The sequence below is a fragment of the Rhinolophus sinicus genome, linkage group LG02, assembly GCF_036562045.2.
Source record: "Rhinolophus sinicus isolate RSC01 linkage group LG02, ASM3656204v1, whole genome shotgun sequence".
In the NCBI taxonomy this organism is placed as follows: domain Eukaryota; kingdom Metazoa; phylum Chordata; class Mammalia; order Chiroptera; family Rhinolophidae; genus Rhinolophus; species Rhinolophus sinicus.
Genome location: NC_133752.1, coordinates 126,081,722 through 126,100,982, shown reverse-complemented (window position 1 = coordinate 126,100,982; position 19,261 = coordinate 126,081,722). Strand labels below are relative to the sequence as shown.

General features: G+C 32.6%; 1 protein-coding gene across 15 annotated transcripts in view; it reads right to left on the bottom strand.

The window, feature by feature from the left end:
* The window catches only part of PPFIA2 (PTPRF interacting protein alpha 2), a 455,764-nt gene that overhangs the window by 171,754 nt on the left and 264,749 nt on the right, over positions 1 to 19,261 (bottom strand). For 13 of the 15 annotated variants that reach the window (XM_074325351.1, XM_074325350.1, XM_074325352.1 and 10 more), the window contains 2 exons: positions 17,408 to 17,572; positions 12,846 to 12,920 (listed from right to left, as the gene is read on the bottom strand). In XM_074325351.1, coding sequence (XP_074181452.1) covers positions 12,846 to 12,920; positions 17,408 to 17,572 — 240 coding nt within the window. The remainder of the gene's footprint in view (positions 1 to 12,845; positions 12,921 to 17,407; positions 17,573 to 19,261) is intronic. The other 2 variants (XM_074325355.1, XM_074325361.1) reach the window with 1 other exon arrangement.

Here is a 19,261-nt window from a genome sequence, read left to right as displayed (position 1 = left end):
GTAATGAAACCTCAATACACACTTCGGATACTGCAAGCTTGAGTGAGCTTCCCGGGTGGGCAGCACTCTGTGTGTATTAGCACATAGCAGTTCGAGGAGGAAAGTGCATCCTGAAGACAACAGAAGTCTAGTACTTGAAATCCTTCCATACCTTGCCCTATATGTTGCGTTCCTTGGCTAATTTTGATCTGTATCATTTCCCTGTTATAAGCCATAACTGTGAGTATAGTAGCTTCCAGTGAGTTTTGTTGAGTCTTTCTGTGGTAGTAAATTATTGAATCTGCATGTAGATTTCAGAACCCCTTAAACTTGTAGTTGGTGTCAGAAGGGAGGCCAGTCGTGTGAAGGAGTGTGCCCTCAGATTTTGCAGGTAGGCTGAGTGCTTGTAATGGTGTTAGGGATTGAATATTTCTGTCCCCCCAATATTCATATGTTAGATCCTAACCCCTAATGTGATGGGAGTAAAAGATGGGGCCTTTGGGATGTGATGAGGTCCTGGGGGTGGAGCCCACATCAATGGGATTAAGTGCCCTTATAGAAGATACCCCAGAGGTGTCTCTCACTGATTTTGCCATGTGAGGACACAGAAGGCCACATCTATGAACCAAGAAGCAGGCTCTCACTAGACATGGAATTTACTAGCACCTTTAAATTTGACTCCCTAGCTTCTGGGACTGTGAGAGATAGACGTTTGTGGTTTTTAGTCACCCAGTCTATGGTGGTTTGTTACAGCACCCCCCAAAAGGCTAAGACAAATAAACAGCATAGGATAGATACCAGTTGATCAAAGTTGTGATGTTTTTTGTGACCATGTTTTTAAAAAGTAAAATCATGAGCAATCAAATTACTATCTAAAAACAAACAAAAAAAAAAACAAAAAGAAAAAAACAGAACAGATTAAAGTAATTCATGCACCCTTTTTGTTCATGCAATTCTTTTTAGTGTCCCAGAAATTCACCTATTTGGGAATTTTCATATTTCTCAACATCTGAGATCCATGTTCTTCCCTTCCAAAAATGAAATGGAAATAAAGAAATGCTGTAAAAGTCCTTTGGTTTTATTTAATATAACTTGAGGTCTCACATTTTTCTACACTGAAAACATAGGGACCGATACAAAGCTCTCATATAATTTACTTCAGAAAACTAGTCAGTCACCAATACTGAAGCCTACACCACGGAAAAACATTTAGATTTTAAAACTTAAAATCCAGTAATTGAATTTATCCAAATAACTGCTTATAATAGATGATTCATGGTATTTTCTCTACAGAGTTAAATGTTTAATTCCAGTTTAATATTTGGCAGTATACAGGTAGATTAATTAAACTAATTGACTTAATACATGTTTTATTAATTTAGTTAACTATTTTATCTCTGTCAGTACAATGAAGGTACGAGCCTTGAAATAATCCACAGAAATATAACAAATATGAAGATGTCATCACTGGTTTAAATAACTGGTAGAAGATAAAGTGTTGATTTAGAAATGCAGTTTCCATATGTAAAGAAATCCTGTTATTAAGAGAAAGGCCAGGCAGCCTAGTGACTAAAAGTTGTCACTAAGTTTGGAGTCAGGTATCCTGGTTTTGGATTCCTGCTGACTAGGGATAATATGAAAAACATTTCACATAGTTCCTCTAAGCCTCTGTTTCCTCATTTGCAAAATGCTAGTAATAATTACATTTTTCTCATAAGGTAATAGTGCTGATTAACTAAAAAAAGTGTGTGTGTGTGTGTGTGTGTGTGTGTGTGTGTGTGTGCATGTATGTTTGGGGGGGGGCGGTACATAATGCATAGTATGATGCCAGGCACACAATAATCTCCTCCCCAAATGGTAGATGCTATTATTTTTACCAATTGCATAAATAAGTGAATTGCAAAGTCATTTCTAAAATTCATGTAGTGCTAGATTCTTCCTAACAATCTAGAACAAATAAGATACACTATTTTTTAAATTTATTCCTGAGTATACAACAATGTTATTTTATCACCACTTTCAAGTTGTCAACAGAAAAGAGTTTTATCAACTCAACTAACAACTGGCTGACATTGGCCTTTGAGCATAACAGCAATATACCTTGAATGCTTCAAGTTTACAACGTGTGTTTTTTTTTGTATATTATTTCATTTAAATATCCTGAATTATTTGGAAAATAGGCCAGTCCAAAATTTGAGAAAACCAAGGTGCAAAGAGGTTAAATAAATTGCCAAAGTTTTCATAATTAGTAAGTGATAGATAATTGACTCAAACTGGAATTTTTTTACTTCAATTTTTTTTTTTTACTTTGCACCTTGTCTCTCACTAACTTTCATTAAAATGTATTCCATTTAATTTTTCTAAAAGATAAGTAATCTTTCTCATAAATATACTGTAGTAACACATGGGTAAAATAAAATGGGTCGATTTATTATGATGCTTATGATCAAAGCATTAATATCAAGCATGATCTTACTATTAACAGAAAGAGAAAAAGAGCAATTCAAATCTCCACATGCAAAGATAAAACAACCATGTCTGCTATCCCAAGAAAAACAAATCCTATGCTTTCATCAAAGAAGAAATTTATTCAAAACAGAAAAGAGAATCTGAAAAGATTGCAAACAACCTGCATGTCTCATACACAACAGGAGACAATTTTAACCTGTATTTTAAACAATTGCTTTATACAGGTTTTGGAAATAGTGAAGATTGTGGAAATAGCAAACAGCAATTTCTTTAGCTCTCTTTCCATTGTTTGGTTCTAACATAGTTGTCGTAAGACATCTTGATTTCCTTTTATTTGGAAGAGATTCTTTGTGCCGGAACAGTACAATTATCAACAGACAAGAAGACATTTTCTATTGATGATAATAAGTTATGTAATTTAGTTTCTACACTTATCTTTACATAAGGGATAATCTAGAGGTATAATAAGGAACATAGGCATTTGTCAATAATTGCCCGTTTGACTATACTGAAAATTTGAGTTTACCAATATAAAGCAAAAAAAGGACACCATTCAACTATCATTAAACTCTTCCATGAAATAAAACTAATTAAGAACTATACAATTTTGTATCCCAAAATGATACAATTCAAACAGGCAGAATAGGTTCCCACTAGGGGGAGTCCATTGGAAACTCATAATGGTTTGCAGGCAAGCTAAGAACATTACATCATAGAGTTTTATATTATCTTTAAGGCATATGACTTCAGAGCTGCAAACACTGTTGTCATTAAATAAATACTATTTTATGGTAAGTTTAGCCATGGTGACTTGCTATAAATGCTAATCAAACAAAAAACTTGTTATTTGACTTTTTGTTAGAATGTTAATTCAAAGTTGGTCATGGAATTTACTAATAATGAAAATAGTTTCATATATTTACTAATGATGAAAATAAGCTAATAAACTGAATTAGGATGAGTAGTATGCACAAACATAAGGAAGACAGAAGGTCAGTCATAAGATTCATTGTTTTTATAAAGGTAATGATAGACATAAAATATTAAATCTGCTTTTATCTCATAGAACTGGGAAAGAGACTATTAAAAGAATGAAAAAATGAGTAAGTGGCAAAAGGTCTATCAGATAAATTATATCTATTTTAAGATTCTGAAATAATTTAATAACTTCAACATGAGTATTGTTATCAGTCACCCCAAAGAAAATTTGAATTTAACTCCTTTAAAAAGTACTGTTCAACAACTCTCCCACTTTCCACATGATCATCTTCAGGTATTAAATTTATTTCTAACTATTTAAATATAGCTGTTAGGGATTTCAGAAGCTTCCCGATTTTCACTCCTGTTAAATTTTAGGAAAATATTTCACCTCTGGATTTATTCCAAGTGACCAAAGTCAGCTGAGACAATTTTAATTCCATATTTGTATCACCTTCTTTCAAATTATGATGAATAACAGAGCTTTATAGATTTCGATTAGGAAATACTGTAGTAGAATTCTAATTGTTTCAGTTGGTAAGTGCTGTGGAAACGCTTTGTTTAATTTACTGGGGTAACTTAATGAAAATCTCCCCTGGGTCTACCATTCCACACTAAAATTTCCTTGCATAGCTTTATTGGCTCCTTGCCATATTCTATATTATCTTATTCTCAGTCTTTTTAAGCTGATAAAAAATAACTCTGCTCCATCTCCCTTAGCAGATCAAGCCTGTTTCCTTGGGAAGACTCTCTCTGATAAAATTCCTGTCTTTCCTCTCCCAATGAAAATCTTCAATCACTTGTACACTACACATTCTATTCTCCTTCCTCCATTTCTCAGAGGAAGCCTTCTACTACTTATGATTGATCTTGAAACCATGCTTCTCCTGTGTTGCCCTACTTTGTTTCTTCCTTCTTTCTTCCCATTGGCTGTAAGCATTTTTAATAGGCTATCTCTCATTATTGCTTACTTATTCAGTTTTTACCCTCTCCTCTTAGTTGCCAATCTTCCCATATTACTCAACATCTTCCATTTAAAAATTTCTAATTGACTGAAATTTTTTTTATCACAGCTGTTCTCCTTCCATTACAGTTTATTAAAACTGTCTTTGCAAACATTTCCAGTGACCTCTGAATGGTAAGTCTGATCACCTCATATAAGACATAATCCTACATGCCTTCATGAAACATTTGACACTGGTGATCGCATCCAATCCCTACACTTAAAATTCTCCTATTTCTTTCTTTTTTATTTATTTATTTATTTATTTATTTATTTATTTATTTATTTATTATTTATTTATTTTGCTTCAGAGACTCTTGTCTCTCTTGAGTTTCACATCTTTCATTGCTCCTTCCCAGCCTCTTCTTGGCTTTTTTGGTAGGTTCCAACTTTGCTGGTATCTATTCACCTTTTCCACATTTCCATTCATTTCCATGGAGTCACCAGAGTACTAGTTTTTAACCTAACTTAAAAGATTGTTGTGATCATTGAATGCCATAATGTATTTAAAGCAATGGCCCTGGTCCATCCACAGTCCTATAACCACCCAACACTACCTTTTCCCACTATTCTGATCCAATACTCTTCTGAATGTGAATGGTATTTGATTTGCCCATGAAAGTTCTTTAATTTTTTCTTAGGAAATTAGATTTCAGGGATAAGGCTGGTTGTAGATGAGGTACAAGGAAATGTTAACTTTTTAAAGAACATTCTAAATTGAAAGTTAATAAATTCAGTAGTTAAACAAATATAGAATATAAAAATACAGTTCAGCCTACAGCTAAATATGCCAGTTGTCTTTATGTATAATGCAATCATGTAGAAACACTTTAAAAATAAGCACACCTGTGTATTCAGAGAAACTTCGTCTGTCAATTGAATTTTTACCGTAGCTTCTAAGTAACCATTTGTCTGTTTTAATTAAATAATTTAAAAAGTATACAGACTTCTGCTAAAGGAGAACACATTGTTAGGATGTATTCTATTTATTCCTCTTTGCACTTCTTTTTATTGTACATTTTCTTGTGGTTTCCAATTTTAAGCAGTAACAAAAATATTCTGAAAGAAATAAAGACTTTATTGTATTTTCTGTGTCTACATACTCTGGACTCATTTTTTAAATGGATAATGGCCTGGAAAATGCATTTGCTATTAACAACACAATCTGCCTGTGTGGGGCTATTTACAGAGGCAAAAACTAACAGCAAGTTTTGGTTATGTATGTGTATATATACACATATATATTTTTATTTATATACAATATAGCTTTGATTCTCTCATTTATATTTATGTTTTTCATTACGAAAAGAACATAAGAAATGCCAGATGGGGGTAATACCTCTTCTCTACACAGTTCAATATATTCTGATACTAGCCCCTTGTTTCTTTCAAGACATCGTAAAAAATCTGAACTATGACATTGGTATCTTGGCCATCATATTACAGGTTTTACCTTTAACTTTTGGAGGTACCATTGGGCTGCAAAATTAAAAATATGATCATATCTCTTCCCTCCTTAAAAACTCTTGGCTTTACCATTGTCTACAGGAGGAAGCGAACGCTCTAGCTCTCCCTTACTCAGATCTGCCGGTCTCTGCAGTTTTGTCCCCTTCCCTACTCATGCCTGCTTTCCTTCTCTTCCTCCAAGTCCATCCTGTAAGCTCTTTACAGTCACCCTTAAAATTGCAGGTAATTTTTTTCTCTAGGAAGATTATTAAAATATTTTAAACACCATCTGCTTTTCCTCACCCATGTGCATACAATTAACTACTCTTTTGTCATACTACTAAACTTTGTACTTACTTTCATTTTCACATTAAGTCACATTGTATTATAATTACTTTTTGTGGTAAAATTTACATAGCATAACATTTATTATTTCAACTATTTTTAGGTGAGCAGTTCAGTGGCATTAAGTACTCAGATGTTCATACTGTTATGCAGCCATCACCACCAATCATCTTCAGAACTTTTTTCATTTTCTCAAACTGAGACTCCATATTCATTAAATAAGAACTCTCCATTACAATTACTTTTTACCATGTCCATCTCCCATATTAGACTTGAGAGACGTATTGCTTTATTAATATCTGAGTTTTATTACTATACGTTTATATCCAGTACTTAACGTAGTGCCTCGCAAACAAAAGATGCCCAACAAATGTTTGTTGAAGTGTCATGATGAAAATCACATATCGGATTAATATGTCAGCCAGCCATATCAGATTATGCCAACTTTATAGTTCTACTCCACTCTAGCCTAACCCTTTACAAAAAGAAAAAAAAAAAAAAAAAAAAACCCACACAATATGCTTTCAGTGGTATTCAGTTCACCAAAAACCAACAACAAAGTAACTACACCTTCACTGCTTTCTCATTCTATAAAGTATGAATTCCAAATTTTGAGCACGGCAATCAGGGCCCTCTAAAATCAACCTTTCCACCTTTCACTGCTACATATGTTTACACCCTGATTCCTACAAATGCAACATCATCCTGAAACATTTCATTTTTCCTGAAACAATTAATTTCAGGTTTTCTTAATCTTACTATCTGCTCAGAATAAAATGCTTTCCCCCAGTTTTGAAGCCAAATCATAATTTTACTTCAATCCTTTGTTTCAGAATGAATGCATAATCTTACTTCTCTAATCCTTTGTTTCAGAATGAATACATTTCTCCTTTCTGCTTTTGTGTATGTATTTTGTTTGGGCCTCTACTTTGCATTTATTTAGTTTTGCACTAAATTCCATCTTACTGTCTGGTTATATGTCTGTCTCCATCAGTTGAAGTCAACTTACATGAAAATTTACATAATGTTTCATTTATAATTTTATTTTTTCCTATTCCTTCCTGTCAAAGACTCACAGAATTTTCTGCATATGGTAGTTGCTCAGTAATTGTATTTTGAAAGAATAAACACCTTATTCATTTGACACATATAATCAATGTATTCTTGATTACGGAACATGCCAAAGTTGTTCAAACTCTCTATGAAGGAGATAGCCAAGGAACAATGTGAAAACACTGGTCAGAAAAAACTCTACACAACGAAATTTGACAAATATACATTGATCACAGGGGTTCATATCACTGGACTGAGCGAAATAAATACAAATGAGCCAGACACAGTCCATTTTCTCAGGAAACTAACAACCAAGGCGTAGACAGGTATATAATTAACCCTAATCGTTGCTGAAGAGTCGTACTAAATGCTGAAGCAATAAGCTTTAGCAATATAAACTAAGGAGCAATGATTGTTGGCAAGAAATCATTAAATATTTCATGAAAATTACAGTGATGTCTGAACTTGAATTTGAATGGGGAGGTATGATTTCAATGGGTGAACAGGAGTTGTGAAGGCATTCCAAGAGAGACATTAGCATAAGTAAGACTTAGAGGCAGAAAAATGTTGGCTGCTTTCAAAAACAATGAATACTATAATTTAACAAGATTTTAGAAGGACTCAGTCAGGGGTAGTCGGAGTTAGAGCTGGATTTGTAGGTTAGGACCATTAAAGAGATTCTTAATGGTGTATCACAGGTCCATGTAAAATATATCATTATACATATATTAATATAATATATTAATTCATTGATATTAATATTTTAATATAGTACATATTAAATATAAGCATATATTACTTGAGACTCTGTTATGAAAAATAATTAGTATGATCAGAGCTTTGCTTAACAGGCTTAACCTTGAAGAATTATACAGCACAAAGGGACAGGAGACAAGAACAGATAAAAATCTATTGTAATATCCCAGGTGAAAATTAATGAAAACCTGAATCATGGTGGTTTTAATGCATATGGAGAAAGATGAGAATAAATGCACGGGGCCTAGATTGTGGACATAGTTAAATATATGGATTGGAACTACCTGAATACAGAGTCGTGTCAAATTCAGACAAGTATATTTTCAAGTAGCAGAGAATAGTGTCAAAATAGGAGAAATAACATCTCTGGCCTCAGCTGCAGTACAGCAGTACTTAACTTCCAGTATTATTTTGCTAATTACAGAGGGTGTCAGAAAATAGCATACACATTTTAAGAAAGGAAAAAACTGTATTAAAATTGTAATACTCAATATATATCAATAACAAAAGATGAATACAAGTCACGTTTGATTTCTGCAATTACAAGAGGTGCTCAGAATGGTTACCATCAGCGTCCAGACACTTCTGATGATGACAAACTACTTCTTGAGCAATGCTGACCAAAGTGTCCACTTATATAAATTTTTTTGACACCCCCGGTACGTGTGTGTGTGTGTGTGTGTGTGTGTGTGTGTATTTAGCACAGTACCTAGAAATTTAAAGCACTCAGTAAATATTAGCTATTCTTATTAAGTGACCAATAGAATGATAAAGTATGGAAAATGGCATGCCTGTATAATACCCTTTTTATTTGTTTATAAGAAAAAGTTATTAAAAATTCAAATGCTACAGAAATACATAGTACATATATTAGCAAACACTACAGACAACTTATAACAACAGTTTGATATTTCTATCTAATTTTTTTTCTAGTCCCACAACAATTATTATTATTTGTATTTGTACACTATTAGGATTATTCTACGCAACTATTTCAGTCCACAACATATAGTTGTCTCATATTCTTTTTAATACTACAACTTATTTCACTGCATTAATGTGACATAGAAGATCTAAGGGGACACTCGGGAAACTAGGTGGAGATTCACACCCACCAGTTCATATGGTGTCTTTGTGTAAATTAGGACAGGATACCCTATATGTGGTTACAGCTCCACAGGTGTATACCTTGACTAGCAAACCATAAACTGTATTTTAAACTCCCCCTTTTGTTCCTTGCTGGACACCAATGGCAGAGAACAATCAATACAACCATTAGCAAAACTGTGTGTAATTGCCAAACCAATGTTTAAAATCTTTTGTGCAGCTCAGAAAAGAGCATGAGCTTCAAGCTACAGATTTATTTATTTTTCCACAGAAGTCATGGTTGAAGCCTTGGATGGATGAGAAATGGATGAGGCTTTCATGGGAGACATTATATAAAGAAAAGATATTAAAGGGTGATAACTCCAAAACCATTTGTGAGAATGGAATAAGGGAGAGTAAACAAGAGACAGAGAGAGACAGAGGGAGACAGAATGATGATATATAGATGACATAATAAACTCTAATAAAAATAACATATAATGATAGAATAAATAATTTGATCATCTTTTAGATTCTACATATGCAGATATTCATATGCATATGTCATATGTCTATAGCAAGGTATCACTTGCAGTCTGAACCCCTGCTCTCTGATTTCTCCTTCTGAATTCAGAAACTGAAATAATTTAGAAAAATGTTTGGATAACTTCCTTGCTATCTGAACTGTCGTTATCACTACTAGAAACTCAGGAATCAAACAAATTCTGATAATGTGGTATCCTCCCTCTCCAAGCTTGCTATATGAATTCAGAAAACAAATAGATTTGAATTATAAGGAACATTTGTATATAAATTGTAATTTTAACTTAGAACCTGAAGCAGCAAATGAAAATTTCCCCAACACCTGGCTCATTTAGCTATGTGTAGGAATTTTGTTCTAATAACTGATTGGTTTTGTCTATCTTACATATTTTCATTTGGTTCTTAAGAATGTGCTCTTAAGTAAGTGTTCATTTTTTAAAAATAAAAATTTTCTCTTTATTTTCTAAAATATCTTTTTCAATTACTTCCTCTAATATCCAAAATTTATCTAGTTTCCTTTTCTAAAGCTGTCAATAGTATGAATTTTTCTAAACTGATTTCATCAGGTTTCTAAATGTATCTTGTTATCATCAATCAATCACGCCTTACTTACAGAAATTTCTTTTACCAATTGCCGTTACTATAATCAAGAATTCAAACTTCAGTGTCTTTTGACTTTATTTTTAGTATTTCATTATGAAGTAAAAGCAAATCTTTCCTTGTACTTACTTTAAAAATCATTAATTATTTATAAATGATTTATTATTAGAAAACTAAGGTAACTTTATTACTATTATTATTATTATTTTAATTATTTTATTTATTTTTTTTTTTTTGCTGGATCTGTGCCTTCCTAAGTAGGAATTCAGGTCAAGTCCTATGAAAATTAATTATAATCAACGACAATAAATATATTGAAATGAATAATGACTACATATTTCCTTTCCTCTTATTTGTATAAATCACTTGAAACAAAATGAAAGCATTCAGAAAGGTGCAATATTTTGAGACTAATTTTAATGATTTAAAATGTATTTATTCTATGCACAATCAAATGAACCATACTTCATACAAGGTACTACAGTAATATAATCAACAATAATAAATATATTGAAATTAATAATGACTACATATTTCCTTTCCTCTTATTTATATAAATCGCTTAAAACAAAATAAAAGCATTCAGAAAGGTGCAATATTTTGAGACTAATTTGAATGATTTAAAATATATTTAATCTATGTACAAACAATCAAATGAACTATACTTCAGACAAGGTACTACAGTAATATTTGAGGGATAAAACTGTATTAAAACCAATGGTCAAAAATGTGTTCTCCACTTTTGTTCTCAAGTGCTGTTTTCCCATGTTACGTGTAATTGAACTATTCAGTAGCCATTTCTGAGGCAAATATTCAGAGCCTCACTTCTATGGAACATTTTAATTTCAGCATAAATACTTCAGCCAAATGGTCTCACTACCCTTTTCTTTTGACAAACAGAAATTTTATCACTGTCATACTAAGCAAGACTTTCATATTAGTAGTCACCAAACCTTTTATTTATCCTTATCAATATACTATTTTGAGGGATTTACTCAAAATAAATGTACACTTACATGATAATCAAAATTAAAAATGATAAGATACAAATAAACATTTAATATTTTCTTTTGAACACTTCAGGAATGAGCACTCTCACTTTATAAATAATTTACATATTCTCTCTCATAAAAGGACTGAGTTTTTTTCTTATCAGTATCCATTATCTTAGAGTTTCTTTTTTTCTACGATGACTGGGAGGTATTGATCTCTTACTTTGTAGATTTTATTAAACTATCCAGTTTGCTAAGCTGATCTGGTTATCAAAAAGTTCTACATACTTCTTAAACTGTTGTGCCACCATTTATTCTTTTCACACTGCTAGCTTTTAATTCACATGGAACTCATTCTTCCTGTAGTTAAAAGTTCATTATTTCTAAAGTTTAAATTGTTAAACCTGCAGAGGGTAAGGGGGGAGGGAGTTAGTAGATGAGCGTAAAGGGGATCAAATATATGGTGATGGAATGAGAACTGACTCTGGGTGGTGAACACACAATGGGATTTATAGATGATGTAATACAGAATTGTACACCTGAAATCTATGTAACTTTACTAACAATTGTCACCCCAATAAACTTTAATTAAAAAAAATGTTAAACCTGGAACAAACAAAAGCATATATAAACTACTCAATTGCTCCAGGTTATTTTAAAGAACAGTGAGTTTGTACTGGATAAGATTTTTATCCTGGTTTGAAAATGTGTGTATTGTTTGTGTGTGTAATATAAATGTGAATATTATTTTGATAAGAATCCCTTGATAATACATAATTAATTACATTAACTTCCACTTCTTTATTTAAAAGTGGGAAGATTTTGATGAATTGTTTTAGTATTTCCACTATTAGTAATAACTGTATTTATATTACTGGACTAAGCGTCTTTAAAAAAAGTTGCCTTGAAACTAAAATGTGAGAAAGCGAGAGAGTGAAACACAAAGAGAGAGAGAGAAGAGCGAGATATTTTAGTGGCCTACACAGATTAAATTTGCTATATATATTTATAAATTTGTTCTATATATTCTAATAACTCAAGTTCATTTGTGTACTAATAGCCAAAAGAAGCAAAATCTTCTAAAGGAAAACAACTCTTTAAATCTCAGAGACAATTATGAAACACTTTCTTAGAGGCAGGAATAACAGCAAAATAAATGGATTCAATGATGCCACTAAACACGGGTACATGATTTTTAGAAGAATAATGAGGACCTGAGGGGAAATACATTTCTATCTCCATGGAATTAACTTCATTTGTAATATTTTCTAAATTTAACAGATAGTTTACATGTTTTCCAATTTCGGAGCTATGTTTTACTTCTCCAAAGGACTGTAGTCTTTCTAAATCCCCATCTCAGTAGCTCACAGGCCACTAGCTCTTCATAATTTTTCTTTCATCAATTAGTGACAGATCTGAATCATCAGAAATGAGAAAACATGACTCTGGCAACTAGTTTCAGTGGGCCTTGTTCGGTGGCATATACAGAAAGTAATTTATTTTTTGTGACAGTTTTAATAAAAGTGACATGAAACACAAGGAATATCATGTTAGCAATATTGCGCCTCAAAAGAGGAGAAAGGTTGGTATGTTACCTCCTGATTAGCGGCAGCTAGTTCTTCTTCCAGTGCAGAGACTCTTTCTAAAGAAACCCTCAGTCGCTCCCTTACCTGGAAGAAAAAACAAAACATGTGCTGTAATGTACATCCCATACATGTCAAACTGTGCTGACTCTATCATTAACATCATCAGAGATGGTCACATTTGGCTATTATTAAAGTAATATTTATAGCCCCAAGTGCTCAGGAATATTATGAACACATTTTCACCTCACTGTATCAAGGGATTTCCTTGCAAGCATGTCCTTTAGTGTGTCAATGATAGATTTCCCAGTGGGGTTGGAGATCGACTGCTGTGTTCTCAATTCTGATGCATAGTTAAGTGGAGGCAAAGTTCAAAGGTATACTATGAATTCATCTGAAAAACAGTCACCGATTGAGTGTTAAGGCATAGGCATAACATTTTCTACTTCTTTAAATTAATAAACGAGTTTTCATTCGGCGTTTACTACCGAACTTCAAAAATGATCTGTCTACATGAAAAGGATTCTTAGAATCTGAAAAATGTAGTCCATTGGTATGTTTTGTATTAATTAGAGATCTACATTGTTATTGACAGATTGGAAAGTATTTAATTACTCTGGAATTCTTAACTAGCTTCCAGATACCAAAGGTTAAACCATTATATTTTATAGAACCAAAGACTCTACACATTTAGTTTGAAAAGAATTACAATTTACTTATTTTAGTCTATTTTACTTTTCATTGTCTAAAAAAGGAATAATGATTTATAAATGTTTCATATATTAATGAAATTCAAAGTGTTTCTTTTATTCTTCCTTTCTTAGAACTTCTAAAATTGTTATATTTATTACACATTCATAGCTATAGATATGCTGCATATAACGTTTATCCAAAAAGATAAATATTTTATCATGTAAAATATTACACCTATAAAAAATTCAGAGAAATGAATTTGATTGAATTAAAATGAATAACTACAGCAGCTTCGTTTTCCGTAGAAAAAATGTTCTAAAAAATTGTAGCTTCAGTGCAATTTATGGTGAGTTTCTGAGTACTTATGAATTAACACAGATGTTTCCATAGGAATATTTTCCCACAGTATTTGCATAGTGAACATATATTTTAACATATAATTATAATCTCCGCTAAACTTAGTAAAAAAGAGGTAGGATCCAAAAGGGTAACTTTTCTAGGGTAGAAAGAATACTAACATTTTATCTTGTGTGCATAGCTGGAACTTTATTGATAGGAAAAAGAAGTCTCTCTGACAAGGCTCTTAGCTTTTTGCTCTGCTTTGAGCATAGCATCAGAAGAATGCCATAATTACCTTTATTTTTCTTGTTGGATTTGTTGTTCTTTGTTTCCTAAATGTAAGTATACAGTTGATAGCCTTGGCTCTATTTTTCTTTTCTATTTAACCATGTTTAATTTATTTTTGCATAGTCTTTAAGTTAAGATATATTGATTGCTTATTTATAGAGCTATAGTGTAACCCCAAAATTATTTATGTACACTTAGACTATTTGGTTTCTGATTTTATCTGTTACATTTATTTTCTTCATAATATAAAAATAAAGAGAAACATTTTTTTTCTTTCTCAAAGGATGGTTCAAGACCACGAAATTTTGTCCCTGGCAATTAAAATAAGTCCCTAAAAATGACAAATGCATTTCAGGATGAAAAGGGACTTTGGTGGGAGAAGTATACATTTCAAAATGAAATTGAGTCATGGCAGGGTTTCATTTTGGAATTATCAGTCTTGTAACAGAAAACATTGTGAGGAAATCTCCGTAGACCAGAAATTCAAATCCAGTTTTGGCACTGTGATATTAGATCATGGAAATAAATGTGGAGTACATATATATTTAATATTTTTTGTTATATTTCCCATACATATCAACTATATATAGATATTTAAAAAGTCAGTGATATCTGAGTGATTGCAAAGCATGTATTTCTCATTTCCTTCAGTCCATGGAATTGGTGAACACACCGGAGAGTGATTTTAAAATTACTGTTGGCCTTAGTTAATTGTGAAAAATTCTACCCTGCAACTCAGTGGATGTATAAATAAAGACATTGATCATGAAGACTGACAGCCATTGTAATTTTCCATAGCTATGCCCAATTTTTTATACTTTATTTAGCTCTTCATGTGTTCTAAAACCTGCACGATAAAGTTGGTAGTTTTTTGCCCTCAAGAAATAGTTGCATCTTCATTTGATATTCTATCTCTATTTTAATATAACATCCATAACACTTAAATTAGAATATTGTAATTGCTGGTCTATATGTCTGTCTCGCCATCCCTCGCTATCCCCATAAGAAGCTGTGAGCTATTCTTTGTTAGCAAAATTTTATGAAGATGCTTAGGCACATATTACTCCCTTAATAACTAAATGAAATACTATTTCAAACAAGCATGAGGACCAACAGTGATAACCACATCATGACAGATCACACCTAATCCCCACGGTAACTATGAGGTAGGTACTATTATTCTCTCCTCATTCAAATAAGAGGAAGCAGGTGCTTAGAGAAGCCATTTATACAGGTCTGTCCAACTCCAGAGCCCTAAGTCATAACATTTTTTTCTTTAGACTGTTCAGCATTACTTAGTTGATAAGCAGTTCAGTTTTCCCTGAACTCACCAATGTCCAAGGCTCTTCTCGTGAGTTAATAAATAGTATTATAGCTCCTGGGGCCACAGTATAGAATATGTCATTTAATTATGTTAAGTTCGCTGAACTGACTCAATTATTTCTAGATTCTAAGTTGTACAACAACCATTTTCTTCTTAAATGTACTCACACTCATTAGGTTATTTGTCTTAAATGCTGCTTATTGCTTTCTATTCATTCCTTTCTAAAAGTATCCCTCATTTAAATGGTGTGGAGTTCTTCTAAGCAGCATCCAAAATCACACATACTCAAGTACCTTCATTCAAGTCATGTTACATGTTTTCTGAACAGGCTATGTTTTCCTTATAGCTCTGAGTTATTTTACATATTGGTCACACTATTTAGACTATGTTTATTTCTCTGCTTAAAACCCCCTGAGATTTTCTAATACCCACATTACTTGTCACCCATTCTGTGAAGACATTCTCAACTTTCTTGTCACTTTCTCAAGCAGATTAAGTCACAACTTTTTCTGTGACTCCATTTCGCATTGTACACATCTCCTCTTAGCTAGGCCTGTTACTGACATGTGAATTTCCAGCACTAATTATAAACTCCTCAATGGTAAGAAGAATGCATTATCTATCTTTGTGTGACAAACATCTGCCAAGGATTCTGACACATAATAGATATTCTATAAAGTCCTGCAAATTCTTAACAATGTACTTTTGTAATAAGAAAGGGGATATAATTTGAAACTTGACATCAAATATATTAAATGATTTGATAAACAATATTAGTTGATATTATATTTATCAGGGATCTTCAAATAATTTTCATTTCTGGCTTTTCAACATTATTCATAAACTAGTTGCCTCTCAGAGCTAAAATGAAACATAAAATACAATTTCTTCTTAATAATCTAGAAGACATAATTATAGTTATCATTATGTACACATTCCACGTAATCCCCTGTTCAAAGAACATCTGAAAGACCAATGATAAAAATATACATGTATATAAATATTAAATAGAGCAAAAGGGTCTGCATGTCAAAACCTAGATATAACTGGGAAATAATCCCTAGTTTGGATTTTAATGCTCAGAAATTGTCAACTACTGTACAATAAAGTGCCCCAATTCCCACTCTACAAAATCTAATGCTTTATTCATTTTAAAAGCTTCATTCTTTGAAATTTCAACAAAATTGAAATCATGTCATAAGCCTTACTAATCTCCAAAGGATATTATCATCATTTTGGCTTATTTATGTCAGTGGAATTGATTTGAGTAACAGCTAAAAGACGCTTACAGCTACATTTAAAAAAACCTGAAGTGGGATTTTCCACTAAAAATATATATTCAGAACTAAGATATTAGAGACTTAAAAAAATGGTTTGCTTCTAATATAAACCTCTGAAGGTAAAGTCCATTCAATTTACATCTCAAGATATGTTTAACTGCCAATTAGTAGTTTCCAAAGTTGGTATGCATATATATGCATTTCAGAGAGAAATGCAGGAGACAGAAAATGAGAGAGAGTGAGGGAGAGAGAGAGAGAGAGAGAGAGAGAGAGAGAGAGAGAGAGAGAGAGACTGAATGACAATATTAAATTGCAAATGGTCACATGGACTAGGACCATAATGCACCGTAACAGAAGTGTAACTTGTGATATTAATAACAACATAGTTACGAATACTACCTATATACACACAATAATCCAGTTGCATTTTTTAAACAAATGGATTGCTATAGCTTAAGTGCGCTCCTTGGAGCTGACTTCTGGAGTCAGGTGCATCAAGGATGGAGACAGGAGCACATGGCTGAGCACAGAATTAATTAAGCTGAACTCTTGTCAGTGCTACAGCTTTTCCGTAAGGTTTTTCTTTCATTTCAGCTTTCTGAGGTATAACTGACATATAAAATGGTAGGAATCCTTTTACCATACGGTACCTTTTCATCCAAGGCTTTGTGGTGCTCAAACAAAGATTTCAGCGCCTTGAGAACTTCAACTTCGCTGGAAACTCCTGAGGGGGACTGGGCTTGCCGTTTAACCACCGTCATTCTCAGCGACCGTTCATGGCGTGACACAAGGCACTCCAAATGCTCCAGTAACAGCTATCAGGTTTAACAGAAACATAATTATCTTATAGATACAGGTCACTAATAGTATCTCATGATAATCCCAGATTATGTACTACAGGTAGCAGAAAAAAGTTCAAACCTAAGTGGAAACCAGGTTCATAAAAACATTCCAAGTAAATTGTATTTCTATCAAATAACAAGTGACTGAATTTGAAAATATAATGTAAATTTTATGAATTCTTTTTAGAAAACTGAAGAATTTCAGTGTGGATTCAGTAGAAGTGTAACACAACATAATTGTGTGTGATCCAATATGATAATTATTAAAGAACATTGCACAATGCATGATGAATTTGTCAAGAGAATTAGTGTTGAAAGTTAAAATTAAATTCATTTACATCTGTGCATTTAAAATTTTGAATTGAAGGAAATGAATATAATCGTCATGTTGCTTGAAATGTGATTATAGTGATAATCACGTTACAATACTAATTATAATGATAATCACTAATGATTTTATGCACTATTAATTTTTAGATTATAAAACAGAAAAACACATGCAACCAACTGGAATATAGTAACAGATTTGTAATAGTTATTTTGGGAAAAGATGTGAAAAAGACATAATTTTTACACTAAATACTCTAGGGCCTACATTGACCCAGAGTAGCCTCTCGAGCCTTGATAGAGGTCAATGGTAGATAGAAGGACTTCCAGTGGACTGTGTTTCAGTCTGTTCCAGACTCTGTGCTCTGACTTTTCCCAGAGAAATCTGCTTTTAAATGTTTTATAAGTGGGGGTTTCGCTTTTGTTTTATTTAATAATGGAGTTGTGTCACTAAAAAACAAACAAACAAACAAAAAAACTACGTGAAAATAAAATAAAACAGCTGAGTTATCAGTTATTAAAATTTTTCTAGTGAAGAGCAACACATGACCAGAAAGTTTTGTAGAAGAGATTTTCAGAAGATGATGAAAGCATAAGCTAACAAATGGTGTCTAAGCAAAATGAAGCATACGTTACTCAAACAAAAGAGGAAAAAGCAGATAGATACTGGGGTTGAAAGAAGTACAGAAAACAATTTTCTTTTTTTCAGGATTTTTTCCTAAAGCTTACAATGTAATGAACATTTTTGGTTTTCATGATGCCCCTGTTAGATTCAGTGTTGTGTATTAGTATCACATTTCTTAGTGCTTAATAAGTGACTGTTCCTAATTACAGTTCAAAGTGTTAGAAAACTTCGCCATGCCATTGGTACAAAAGAGCACAAATATCTGAGATTGTAAATGCATATAGATCAGTAGGTAAGACTCCTATTTAAGGATCAAAATGATAGTAATAGAAATTCAATGTGAAGATGACATAATTATTAATACTTCAAGGAGTTTTCCTTTTATTTATCAACCTCTGATTATATTCACTGTATTGTGCTCTTGAGTTCTCCAGACACATGCATGTATTGGTTAAACCTATACTGTTTCACATAGGTTATGTGACAGTGTATGAACTTAAGCCTGTCTATTTCTCGGGCATCATCTGGTGTTAGTCTTTTTCTGGCAAAGTATGCTCCAACCACACTAGCCTACTTTCGGTTCCTCAACATGCCAAGCCTTTGCATATGCTGTACCCTCCGACTATAGTACTCTTTGGCACCTCATCTGGCCAGCTCTTTCTCATTCTTTAATCTCAGTTTAAGTATCACCCTCTTAATGAAACATTTGC